The following is a 14,082-nucleotide window of genomic DNA, read 5'->3' as shown; positions in this document are numbered from 1 at the left end:
AAAAGCTAAGGAACATGAGTGAAGAGTGCTCCGATATTATTCTTTCACAATGCAGTCATTTTGACTGTTTTTGGGCAATATAGGTATATACTAAATTTCAGTCTTTCTAGTGTTAAATTTGTTTTGTTATCTAATAAGTGATTTATTCTGGAGAATGTTCTGTATGTACTTGAGAAGAATGTGTATTCTATTATTGTTAGGTGGAATGTTTCCTTAAACTCATTTGGTTTACAGTGTTATTCAAGTTCTCTAATTTCCTGTTGATCCTTTGTATTTTTTTCTGTTTTTGAAAGAGGGATAGTAAAGTTGCCAACTATTGTGTTGCCCTGTATTTCTCCCTTCATTTCTGTCAGAGTTTGCTTCATATATCATGTACTCAGATGTTGGATGCCTATCCTAATATATAAAAACCCGGGGTCTGTAACGACCGAACAGACTACCGGTCCATTCCCCTGGCCTTCAGGCTCCATTGATCAGGGGATGGCTAACGGGGGAACCAGGGTCACTCAGGCTCCAATGAATCTGTAGCTGCAGTGACTGGTGAGCGGGCAGAAGGCAGATCGCTTAGTCCCTCCCCCAGCCCGCAGGCTCCCATTGATCAGGGGATGACTAACAGGGAACCAGAGTGAGTGGCACGGGGACTGGCGAGCAGCTGGAAGGCAGGCCTCTTGGTCCTTCCTCCCGGCCCTCAGATTCCAATTAATCGGTAGCCGAGGTGGAGCAGAACTGGGGACTGGCTTTCTTAGTAGTCCTGTAGGTTCAGTCTCCAGAGGACAGGCCAGGCAGCAATGGACCAGCGCTTCCGGCTCTATCCCGACAGCGCTGCCGGCCTCCTGGAACTTGGCCTCGGGCACTGCGACTGCTTCTCCTCCATAGACGCTCCACAAGGAAGAAAGGATACCACCAGCAGCGGCAGGGGTGACCAGCGGTGACTGATTGCTCTCCCTGTGCTTCCTCCAGGTCACTTGAGCCAGCCCCGCCCGCCCCACTCTATATGAAGTGTGATCACTGCACTTGGAAGGAATGTAGTAAAAAAAGGAAAACTGATAACCACAAGAATGCTGCAATCAACATCCAGAGTCCAGCTCAGGAGAACAGAGAGAAGGGAGAATTCCATAAGGTGGCTGATGCCAAGATATTTCTGAGTGACTGCCTGGCATGTGACAGTTGTGTGACCACAGAGGAAGGAGTCCAGGTTTCTCAACAGAACATTAAGGACTTCTTCTGTGTTCTGAACCTTAATAAGAAATGTGATACCTCACAGCACAAGGTGCTGGCAGTGTCCGTGTGCCTTATTTTGCTGGTAAATTCAGCCTCAGTGTCATTGATGCATCCAGAAGGCTCTGCAGCTTTCTCAAATGCCTTTGGGCGCACTGTCTTTGACATAAAGATAGCTGTGGGCTTCAGCAACCTGGAGAGTCAGAAGGAATTTGTGTGTTGGTACTGCCAGCACCATGAGGAAGAGCCCCGGCTACCCATGCTGACCTCTGCCTACCCCAGCTGGGACCAATATGTAGAGCGTGTGCTGGGTCACCCCATCACCCCCACCTCTGCATGGCCAAGTCTCCCCAGCAGTACATGGGCTTTTTGGTGAAGAATTACTTCAACAGATCACAGAACCTGTCCCCAGACAAGATTTTCCACGTCATTGTGGCCCCGTGTTATGACAAGAAACTGGAGGCCCTTTGTGAAGATGTTCCCACAGCTTCACACAGTTCCCAGGGTCCTGACTGTGTGTTAACCTTAGGTGAAATTGCCCAGATAATGGAGCAAAGTGACCTCGCCTCGAATGACGCCACTGTGGACACGCTGTTTGGAGACATGAAGGAGAAGGAGGTGAGGCTCCATGAGGGTGCTAGCTCTGACAGGTACCTGGTGCACATCTTCAGGCACATGGCCAAAGAACTGTTCAACAAGGACGTGGGAGTGCTCACCTACCGCACTCTGAGGAACAAAGACTTCCAGGAGGTTACCCTTGAATGGGACAAAGAGGTTCTGCTACGCTTTGAAGCTGCTTACGGCTTTCAGAGCATCCAGAAGTGGTCCTGAAGCTGTAGACGGGCAAGTTCCCCTGCCACTTTGTGGAGGTCCTGGCCTGCTCCAGGCATGCCTAAGCAGCAGGGGCCAGGGCCTGGCCCAGGTGGACGACGGGTGTGCGGACAGGGTGCTGCGGTGGCAGATGGAAGGCATCTACGCTGCCATCTCGGTGTGGCCCCCGGAGACCAGCACCCATGTGCAGGAGCTATACCAGGAGTGTCTGGGGAGGCAGCGGGGAGAGGCGGGGTGGGGGGCGACTCCCCCTGGGCCCAGGTGGCCCTGCACACTGCCTAGCAGGGCCCAGGGCAGCTTGCCAGAATATCAAGTGGTAAAGGTCCAGCAGATGCCCCGCCTGCAGGCCGCCTGAAGAGGGGTGTCAGACATGTGAAGGAAAGGCTTAGCATCTCTCTTATTCAGAATTTGGTATTCAGAATTCCCTGCTCCCCATCTGTCAGCTCCCTCCCTCTGAGGAGCGCTGTCGTCGTCACATGGATGCAACTGGAATATTGTATCTCAAGAGGATTGCCCCAATGTACGTATCCTTTTATCCGACGATGAAAAAATCCCAAAGAACGAGAATGGAGACAGACTACTATCCTTTAGGCTTAAAAAAAACCTGGAAGTGTCCTGCGAAGAGCTGAGACTTGGTTCTGTTCACTTGCCTCACAGAGATTGGATGAGGAAATGGCCCAGTTTGGCCCTGACTTTACCTACTTACCTTACTCTTGAAGGTGTCTTTGCCACATTGTGAATAAACTGCCACCTTTTGGAATAGGGGCTCTTACGAAAGTCTGCATTCCCAACTTTTTTTGAAACATCTATGTTGTGCAACTGTGGCCTCCATCCTGAAATCAGGTCCTGTTGCTGGGAATCAGGAGGCACTGGAGTGGAGCCCTCCCGCCCCCCAGCATGCCCTTTTACATTCAGGGATTGAGTTTAACTCACTTTGGGGGAGGCCTGGCAAGGGTGACAGGTGTCACAAATGGAAGGATGGAGAATGGAGAGGCAGACACCCTGTTTGGTCCCTCCCTGGGTGGGGTCAAGCAGATGAAGGCCAGCCAGCCCGCCTCACAATTGGGTGAGATAGCCTCCTCTGTGTCCACCTCTCGCCCCGTGGGCCCAGCCACTCCCCTCAGCTCTGGGCAGCCCTCTGCGTTCCATGACAGTGCACTCTGCCCTCACATGCTTTTTGCCCTAAGTGAGAAGGGAGAGAGCAGTTGGCCCACAGACAACTACACAGAACGATAGGGCTCATGGCTGGTGAGCGCAGTGGCAGTGGTGGGAGCCTCTCCTGCCTCCATGCAATGCTAAGGAGCAGTGAGCTGAGTGGTAAGGAGCATTGAGCAGGTGGGTGGTAAGAAGCGAGGGATCCCGGACTGCCAGAAGGATTTCCAACTGTCGGCTTAGGCCCACAGGGAATGGGCCTAAGTTGGCAGGCAGACATCCCCTGAGGGGTCCTGGACTGCGAGAGGGTGCAGGCTGGGCTGAGGGGACCCCCCCCCCCCAGTGCATGAATTTCACGCACCAGGCCTCTAGTGTATTTATAATTGATAAGTCTTTCTGGTAAATTGAAGCTCTTATCATTATAGTGGGGCCCAGTGCACGAAATTGTGCGCCTTGAAAGGAACTGTGGTTCGCGAGGCTGCAGTGGGCACAGGGGCGGGTCTCAACCCATCCTCTGTGCCCTCGCCTGTCCCTCCCACAGTGGCCCCCAGTCCCCTCTCTGCCAGCAACCCTGCTCCAGGCACCACCGCTTGCACCTGCTGATGGCATGGAGCTATTGGGGCCGGTGCCAGCAGTGGGTGTGAGTGGCAGTTGCTGCCCAGATCACCCCTCTGGAGCAGGGGCAGGTGGAGAAGCCCTTAGGGGCCATTGGGGCCGGTAGCTGTAGCTCGAACCCGCTGATGGTGCCGAGTGATCAGGACTGGCACAGGGGACCGGCAGCAGGTGCAAGCAGTGGCTCCGGCACCGTCTGTGGGTGCGAGCAGGGCCAGCGCCCGTAGCAGGTGCGAGCTCCGGGTGGGACCACGGGGTGCAGGAGCAAAGAATTTTCAGTAATCACTAGAGGCTCGCCCAGATGACAACTGGCATCCCGCCTTGGTCTGGTGCCCCCACTCAACCTGCTCCACCATTCTCCCACAGCCAACGCCCACCATGTTCCACCCTCTGCCACCTGCTGCCAACACCTGTCATGTTCTGTGCATGCCTCCTGGTGGTCAGCACACATCATAGCGACCGGTTGTTCGGTTGTTCCACCGTTTGGTCTTTTTGCAAATTAGGGTTTTATATGTATATATAAAACCACTTTTCGCCCACCCCCGCCCCTGACCTCAGGTCTTTTCCATCCTATTGCCTGTGTCCATGGATTATGCATATCCTGTCCTATATAATAAAAGGCCAACATGCAAATTGTCCCCTCGGCAGTTCGACTGGGAGACCAGAGGTTCAATTGCTTGCTGTGACATGCGCTGACCACCAGGGGGTGGCGCAGAACATGGTGGGTGACCAGCGGCGGCAGCAGGGCACTGGGAGAGTGGGGGGAGGAGGAGGCAGGGAGGCCGGGAGGCGGGGAACCGCGTGGTGGCGGCACGGAGGCGGTGAGGGAAGAAGGAGGTGGGGAGGCCGGGAGGTGGGGAACCTGATTGGCCTTGATCACCAACCAGGCCTAGTGACCCTACCTGTGCACGAATTTCGTGCACCGGGCCACTAGTAGGCATATAAGTTCTTTGGTTATCTCTTCCCACCCCGCCTTCCCTCTGAGATCCACTGTCTGTACCATGCTTCTATGCCTCTGAACCTATTTTGTTCATCTGTTTATTTTGTTCATTAGATTCCACATATGAGTGAGATTATGTGATACTTATCTTTCTCTTACTTAGCCTGTGTGTCTTTACTAGTAAGTCTAAAGTAAGTCTTTTGTAGACAGCATAATTGGATCTTGTTTTTTCTTAAATCTATTCAGCCACTTTATTTTGATTGGAGAACTTATCTTTAAAGTTTAAAATAATTATTGATAAAAAAGGACTTGGCTATTTAATGTATCTCAATTAAATATTTCTAGTTATAGTTATTATGCTTTTATTTTTAATTTGTATACTAGAAAAAGTGGGTTTTGTACCACTTTTAGAGTATTATGGTATTCTTTATTTGTCTATATACAGGGTGGGGCAAACGTAGGTTTACAATTGTTCATATGAAAAATAATACAATAACTAAAATTAACAATACAAGAATAAAATCTGTGTTTCATGTGCTTAGAACTGTAAACCTACTTTTGTCCCACCCTGTATTTACCTTTACCAGGTTGCTTTTATACTTTCATATACTTTTGTGTTGATGTTTAACTCTATTTCATTTCAACTAGAACAATACCCTTTATCATATCTTGTAACGGCAGCTCTACATTGATGAATTTCCTCAACATTTGTTTATCTGAATGTCTCTCTCTCCCCTTCATTTTTGAAGGACATTTTTGCTGTATAGAGTATTTTTGTTTGGCAATAATTTTCTTTTATGACTTTTAATATATCATTCCATTCCCTTATGTTCTACAAAACCTCTGATGAGAAATCTATTAATAGTCTTATTGGGGCTCCCTTTTATGTGATGAGTCACTTTTCTCTTTTTGCTTTCAAAATTCTGACTTTGTACTTGAGTATTGACAATTTAATTATAATGTGGCCTGCTGGGGACTTCTTTGATTTTATCTTTTTTAGTCTGAGCTTCTTGGATCTGGTTATCCATTTTTCTTTCTCCAGATTTTGGAAGTTTTCAACCACTATAATATTTATGTACCTTTCTCTCTTCTCATTCTGAGATGCCTATAATATGAAGAGCAAGCATGTCAAACTCAAAGGCTATCATGGGCCAAATAGACAATATTTAAGTTTATGTGGGCTTCAAAAAACCAAAAACTTCAATTTTCATAGAAATGTAGGTTTATTTCGATAGAGACATGCTGAATACAAAGGGCTGAAATAAATGAGTAATCGTTAACATAAAATAATAAAACATTTTAATAAAAATTAATATTTTTTCTTGAACATTAACTTACCAGACACTGAATAAATGCAAAATTAATAAGCATAACGCAAATAATCCTATTTTTCTTGTTCTCCGAAAGCGAAGTATTTCCTGTTGTGCACACCAAACAAGTCAGTACAAGACTAATGACGTGGAAATTGGCTGCTAAAATATTCACTGCTAGTATTAGTGAAGAGAAATGGTGCGCTTGTGCATAAGGCGCGTAAGGGAAATGAATGCAACATGATTATAGTAATCAGCCATTAGCGAACGTTGTAGTTCATTATTATGTATAACAGGATATTGTAAAAATTAAGTTATGAAATTTTTATTAAAATGTTTCTTACATACCATTATATTGTCTGGGCTGCAAAAAATACTCGTTTGTGGGCCGCATGTGGCCTGTGGGCCACGTGTTTGACATGCTTGATGAAGAGCGATTCATGTGTCCCTTAAGTCCCATAGGCTTTCTTCACTCTTTTTCATTCTTGCTCCTGTTTACTCTTCTGACTGGATAATTTCAAATGACCTTTCATCAAGTTGGCTTATTCTTTGTTCTCCTTGATCAAGTCTTCTGTTGAACCCAGCTATTGAATTTTTCAGGTCAGAATTTGTATTATTTAGCTCCAAAACTTTCTTTTTTATATTTTCTGTCTCTTGACATTCTCATTTTGTCCGTGTGCCATTTTCTCAAACTCACTGAAAATCTTTATGATAGTTATTTTAAAAATTTTGTCACATCATTCATATACCTTCATTTCTTTAGTGTAAGTTTCTGGAGCTTCATTTTTTCCCCTTCAACTGGACCTTCTTTTTCGCTTTCATGTTTCTTTTACCTTGTGTTGGTATCTGCACAGTTGAAGAAATAGCCGTATCTCCTAGTCCAGTGGTCGGCAAACTCATTAGTCAACAGAGCCAAATATCAACAGTACAATGATTGAAATTTCTTTTGAGAGCCAAATTTTTTAAACTTAAACTATATAGGTAGGTATATTGTTATTAACTTAATTAGGGTACTCCTAAGCTGGCCTTTGCTAAAAACATCCTCAATCTGATTGAGGTACGTTTGCTGAGATCGATCCCTTCTAACTCTCCCATCCACACTCGTCTTGTATACTTGTTTCGTCTATATCCTTTCTGAAAACTGACTTCTGCGCATGGGCCATGAAGTTTCAATTGCAGTGTACGTGCGCGCACGCATGTGTTTTGTGGAAGAGTCACACTCAAGGGGCCAAAGAGTCGCATGTGGCTCGCGAGGCGCGGTTTGCCAACCACTGTCCTAGTCTATATGCACTGGCTTTGACTGGGAAAGACCTTCACCAATCATTCCAGCTAGAGATTTTGGGGGCCTGTGGTTGTATTTTCTCTGGACTTGTATTTATAGATTTGTAATTAGAGGGATTTGTTGGTTTCTTTTTCCAGGCCCTCATTATCAGGAGGAAAGCCTTAAATTGTGTGTCTCCTCCCAATTGTGCAAAGCCATGTTAACTGTATCAACACACCAACTGCTTTTCCTTTGTTCTTAGCTGCCACCAGGCATCCAATTTTTTCTGGTTTCATCAGTACTAATTAGTGAGCTGAGACAGAAACCAGTACTTTATGTAGTTCTCTGTGATTCTGGAATATTGTATACACTAGAGGACCGGTGCACGAATTCATGCACCAGTGGGGTCCCTAAGCCTGGCCTGTGGGATCGGGCCGAAATTGGCTCTCCAACATCCCCTGAGGGGTCCCAGATTGTGAGAGGGCACAGGCCAGGCCAAGGGACCCCAATGGTGCACGATCGGGGCTGGGGAGGGACATGGGAGGTTGGCCAGCTGGGGAGGGACCGCAGGAGGGCTCCAGAGCATGTTTGGCCTATGTTGCTTAGTCCCGATTGGCCGGACCCAGCAGCAAGCTAACTTACCAGTTGGAGCTCTGCCCCTGGTGGTCAGTGCACATCCTAGCAACTGGTCAACCGGTCGACTGTCTGCACGTCATAGCGAGCGGTTGAGCAGCCTTAGCATATCATTAGCATATTACTTTTTGATTGGTTGATCGGCCGACCGGACACTTAGCATATTAGGCTTTTATTATATAGGATGCTTCACTCTCTTTTCTCACCTGCTGGAGAAGTCGTAGGATAGGATGATTTTTCTTGGTGTTGAGCTCTGCCAGCTTAGGGGGAGGAGTTTATGTAAAGTGAAATTGTTCTTTTTACCTTTTTCAGTGCAACTGTTCTGACTTTGTTATTGTCTAGGGCACTGTAGCATCTTAACTGGGATGTGGAATTCTCATAAAGGTATTTTGGTCCATGTATCATTGTTAACTTAGTATTTCCTTGGGAGAAAAAGTGCTGAGGTTTCCTTTTCTGATATCTTGTGATGTCACTCCTTTAACTTTTTAAGTGTGACATATTTGCAGAAAAATGCAAATATCATGTATACAGCTTGATGACTTTTTTTCACAAAGTGACCAGACCCATGTGAATTTGTGTCCACAATGCCATCATATTCAAAAGACAATTTAGTTGCATATAAAACTCTGTTAGACATTCTTTTCCCTTCAAGGCTTTGAAAATCTTACTCCATTGTCTTTTTGCATCAAACTTGTTGAAAAGTCTGATGTCAATCTGATTCTTTTTACTTTATTTGTTCTTTCTAGCCTCTTATAGAATTTATTCTTATACTTTGATATTTCTAAGTGAATATGTCTAGATAACACTTTTGGTGGTGCCACTCTTTATTTATTTTTATTTTTTTAAAAAATATACTTTATTGATTTTTCACAGAGAGGAAGGGAGAGGGATAGAGAGTTAGAAACATCGATGAGAGAGAAACATCGATCAGCTGCCTCCTGCACACTCCCTACTGGGTATGTGCCCGCAACCAAGGTACGTGCCCGCAACCAGAATCGAACCTGGGACCCTTGGGTGCGCAGGCCGATGCTCTATCCATTGAGCCAAACAGGTTAGGGCAGCCACTCTTTATTTTTAACATCACAATTGCATTGATGATTTTGCCACAAATTAAACAATATCACATGTGCCATATTAACAACATCAAAATTAACCAGATGTTCAAGGGTGTCAATTGGGAAGGTGACAGTTAGTACCAGTAAGCTCACTAGCTCCAGTATTGTTACTGATATTATTAATATCAATAATGTTAGGAACAAGCATCTTCATTCTACCACTTCCTGGCTATATTAACTTGAGCAAGGCAGCCTCTCTGAGCCCCTGTATCTAGTCTGTAAAATGGGAATAATAATAATTATAAATACTTGTAGGGTTGTAGTGAGCATGAAATGAGATAATGTAGTGTTGAGCAGGAGGCCAGCCAAATAGTGAGTACTTCTTGAACGATTCTTACTAAAAATTAGTATAGGTCTTTCTAATCCACATTGTAATGCAAAAATATTTAGCAAAAGAAAACCACAATGAAAATATGAAAAGTGAATAAAATAATAATTGTCCTGCCCTTCAATGAGTCTGTTATTTTGTTCTGGGCTAAGTATCTTCAGTGATGAACTAAAATTGAAGTTTATTTTTTAGGTGGATGAGAGAGGGCAGTCAAGATATATCTTACCATTACATTTGTCTTACTGTGATATTTATGCCTGCATCTGTCAGTTTTAGATTATAAACTTCTAAAGCATAAAGGATCATGTATTTACATTTTTGGTTGATTACAGTGGGTAAGATAAAACCCTTTTTGTATTACAAAAGTGAATCCTAATTTAAGAAGATTGTTATGGTAATTTAGAGCAAAGTTGATTTACTCTTGAAACGTTCTCAAGTGACTTTAAGGTTCTAGTTGCTTCTCTTAAAGGCATTTACAAAAAACCCAGTTTTTAAAATGCTTCTAAGAGAGCTATCAGTTTTTTTTCCTGGCATTATGTGAAAATACGTGTTTTAGCTATTGTATGAGTTATAGTCATAAGGAATTTTCAAAGCGCGGTTGCAAAGAATATTGATATTTTTAGAAAAAATGGGTAGATTTTCAGGGCTCAGATACATAAATGATATAAGTGAGAGGCAGTCAAATTAATGCATTTTTGTGTATGTTTGAAAGGGTGCCATATCTTTTGAAAGGGTTATGTTTTTCATTTGAAAAGCTAATGCAATTATTTTTGGCAATAATTGTTTTACCAGAAATACATTTGGATTTTATATCATGTCTCTGTTTATGATGCGAGGAGATAATGGAACAGAGGTTAACAACCTTCTCAGTTTGAGTGCTATTAACAGTACTGAAATGACAAAAAATAGGTGGATACATTCAGATGTCCAATAGACATATGAAAAAATGCTCAACATCAGTAATCATCTGAGAGATGCAAATTAAAACATCAATGAGATATTACCTCACATCTGTCACAATGGTTATCATCAATAAATCAACAAACACCAAGTTCTTGGGAGGATGTCAAAAAAAGGGAACCCTCGTCCACTGTTGGTGGGAATGCAGACTGGCACAGCCACTTATGTAAAACATTATGGAGTTTTCTCATAAAATTAAAAATAGAACTACCATTTGACCCAGCGATTCTATTCTGGGACTATATACTCAGAATCCTGAAACATCAATCAGAAAGAATATATGTACCCTGTGTAAATAGCCCAAGCAGTGGTAGGTACATTTACACAATGGAATGCTACCTGGTTTTAAAAGAAAAAGGAACTCTTACCTTTTTGTGATAGCATGGGTGGACCTGGATATTATTAGGGCTAAGTAAAGTAGGCCAGTAAAAGAAAGACAAATACCATATGATCTCACTTATATGTAGAATCTACTGAACAAAATAAACTGATGAACAAAATAGTATCAGAGGCATGGAAACAAGGGCACTGGATGAAAGAAGTTGAAGAGATTAGCCAAAAAACATATATGCCTAACCCATAGACACAGGTAAGAGTGTGGTGATGGCCAGATGGAAGGGGATCGGGGAATGGGGACATCTGTAGTAGTGTCAACAATAAAAATAAATTAAGGCAGATAGAAGAGAAAGAGAAATCTACCAGTACATGAAAAGATAATTTTTATTTCCTTAACCTGAGCAGTAGTAATCTTAAGGCCTTTAAAAATTATAAAAGACAAGATGTTTGTGTATTTTCAGGGCTAGTTGGAATATTTGTAGATAGCTCAATTTTATAAGCTAATCCAACAAGCATTGAAATCTACCCTGCCCATATGCAGAACGCTGTGGTATGTTCCATGGAAGATATAAAAATAAAACAGACTGTCCCTAATATTAAGAAACTAGAGGCCCGGTGTACAAAATTCATGCATGGGGGTGTGTCTGTCCCTTAGCCTGACCTGCACCCTCTCCAATGTGGGAGCCCTCAGGGGATGTCCTACTGATGGCTTAGGCCCACTCCCCGTGGTTCTCTGCTCTCTGCGGGGCCTGCCTGCTCCACACCACAGTGACTGCCAAGCAGGCCATGCTGGGTGGCGCCTGCAGGTGGCGCTTGCTTGCTCCCAGGTCGCCGCGGCGACAGCCAAGCAGGCTGTGCAGTGCTGGGAGCTGCCTCCTCCCTGCTGTCAGTCTCTGCCGGGGTCCAGCCCCAGCGGTCCAGGGGTTCCCAAAGGTGTGGACGGAGTCGGTGAAGAATGTTTTACACGGAGACAGCGTTCAGAACTCTCTAACTCTCTTTAGTCTCTGTGGATCTTCCTGTGCCTGGCTGAGGCCACAGAGAAAGATCCACGGAGACTAAAGAGAGCTAGAGAGTTCTGAACGCTGTCTCCGTGTAAAACATTCTTCGCCGACTCCGTCCACACCTTTGGGAACCCCTGGCCCGCTGGGGCTGGACCCCGGCAAGTCTCCACAGAGGCGCTGAGGTTAATTTGCATACTCAAGCCTGATTGGCTGGTGGGCATCACAAAGGTATGGTCAATTTGCATCTTTCTCTTTTATTAGTGTGGGTTTACCATGTAATAGGAGAGACAACACATGTGTGCAAGTTACTATAACATAAGATGGACGGTGAAGTATTAAAAAATACTTTGTTTCTAAATGTTTATATTTCAGGCAAACTAAGAAAAATAATCAGTGTGTAAAATCAACTATATTAAATTATAAAGGAAAACTGTACAGACATGGAAAGCAATAATTAACTGTATAATATGCTTGGTATCATTTTCAACTAGGCTCTCCAAGCATGGCCGCTGATAGAAAAGAGGACATGTTGGCATGGTCACGCAGGAGGAGGACTCCACACAGACCCGAAAGAAGGGGTAAGAGCAAGTAACAAGTAAATGGAAATTCTTATAGATGACTGTGTTTGGATAGAAAGTATGTAAAAGATTATCATATTCCAGAATATTTGGATTTTGGTTTTCTTTTTTTTTTAAATTATCTTTTTTGTTTGTTAGTTTATTATCTTAAGCTTTACATATGTCTCCTTTTTCCCAAACTGACCCCTCCCAACCATTCCCACCAGGGCAGGCCCCTACCGCCCCAGAGTCTGTGTCCATTGATTATGCCAGTGGTTCTCAACCTTCTGGCCCTTTAAATACAGTTCCTTATGTTGGGACCCAACCATAAAATTATTTTTGTTGCTACTTCATAACTGTAATGTTGCTACTCTTATGAATCATAATGTAAATATCTGATACGCAGGATGGTCTTAGGCGACCCCTGTGAAAGGGTCGTTTGACCGTCAAAGTGGTTGTGACCCAAAGGTTGAGAACCACTGGATTATGCTAACATGCATGCATACAAGTCCTTTGGTTGCTCTCAAAACCCCCCACCTCCCCTGCCATCTATTTTTGTTCACCAAATTATGTTGATCATTATATCCTACATATGTGTGAGATGATGTGATATTTATCTTTCTCCGACTGGCTTATTTCACTTAGCATAGTGCTCTTCATTTCCATCCATGCTGTTGCAAATGGTAAAAGTTCCTTCCTTTTTATAGCAGCGTAGTATTCCATTGTGTAGATGTACCATTGTTTACTAATTCATCTGCTGATGGGCACTTAGGTTGTTTCCAGATCTTAGCTATGGTGAATTGTGCTGCTATGAACATAGGGGTGCATATATCCTTTCTGATTGGTGCTTCTGGTTTCTTGGGATATATTCCTAGAAAAGTGGGATTACTAGGTCAAATGGGAGTTCCATTTATAACTTTTGAGGAAACTCCATACTGTCTTTCACAGTGGCTGCACCAGTCTGCATTCCCACCAGTAGTGCACGAAGGTTCCTTTTTCTCCCTATCCTTGCCAGCACTTGTTGTTTCTTGATTTGTTAATGATAGCAATTTTGACAGGTGTGAGATGGCATTTCATTGTCATTTTGATTTGCATCTCGGATGATTAGTGACTTTGAGCATCTTTTCATATGTCTCTCAGCCTTCTGTATGTCCTTTTTTCAAAAAGTTTCTACTTAGGTCCTTTGCCCATTTTTTGATTGGATCATGTATCTTTCTTTTGTTAAGTTATATGAGTTCTCTGTAAATTTTGGAGATTAAACCCTTATCTGAAATAGCATTGGCAAATATGTTCTCCCATGCAGTGGGCTCTCTTGTTGTTTTGTTGATGGTTTCTTTTGCTGTGCAGAAGCTTTTTATTTTGATGTAGTCCCATCTGTTTATTTTCTCTTTATTTTCCATTGCCCCAGGAGCTGTATCGGTAAACGACATATGTCTGATATTTTGCTGCCTATGGATTCTTCTAATATTTTTATGGTTTCCTCTCTTACATTTAAGTCTTTTATCCATTTTTGAGTTTATTTTTGTGTATGGTGTAAGTTGGTGATCTAGTTTCATTTTTTTTTCGTGTATCTGTCCAATTTTCCCAGGACCCTTTATTGAAGAGAGTGTCTTAACTCCACTGTATGCTCTTGCCTCCTTTATGAAATGTTAATTGAGCGTAATTGCTTGTGTTAATTTCTGGCTTCTCTCTTTGGCTCCATTGAACTATATGTAAGTTCTTGTGCCAGTACCAGGCAGTTTTGAGAACAGTGGCTTTGTATTACAGCTTGATATCTGGTATTGTGATTCCTCCAACTTTGTTTTTCTTTCTCAGTATTGTGTCTATT

General features: G+C 43.5%; 1 protein-coding gene and 1 pseudogene across 2 annotated transcripts in view; both read left to right on the top strand.

Annotated features, from left to right (window-relative positions):
* Window positions 1-14,082, top strand: part of ABCB7 (ATP binding cassette subfamily B member 7) — a 202,958-nt gene that overhangs the window by 56,926 nt on the left and 131,950 nt on the right. The window contains exons 1-2 of one of the 2 annotated variants that reach the window (XM_036304440.1): window positions 10,914-10,949; window positions 12,189-12,275. Coding sequence is in view for 1 of the 2 variants with exons in the window: in XM_036304439.1 (XP_036160332.1) it covers window positions 12,189-12,275 (87 nt within the window). In the remaining variant the exon portion in view is untranslated. Of the gene's footprint in view, window positions 1-10,913; window positions 10,950-12,188; window positions 12,276-14,082 lie in introns of those variants that run through there. The other variant, XM_036304439.1, reaches the window with a different exon arrangement.
* On the top strand, window positions 38-3,257 carry LOC118653729 (annotated as a pseudogene).

Source organism: Myotis myotis, unplaced genomic scaffold, assembly GCF_014108235.1.
Source record: "Myotis myotis isolate mMyoMyo1 unplaced genomic scaffold, mMyoMyo1.p scaffold_m19_p_4, whole genome shotgun sequence".
Classification (NCBI taxonomy): Eukaryota; Metazoa; Chordata; class Mammalia; order Chiroptera; family Vespertilionidae; genus Myotis; species Myotis myotis.
Note: the sequence above shows the minus strand (reverse complement) of the source record. Positions and strands in the feature narration are given on the sequence as shown.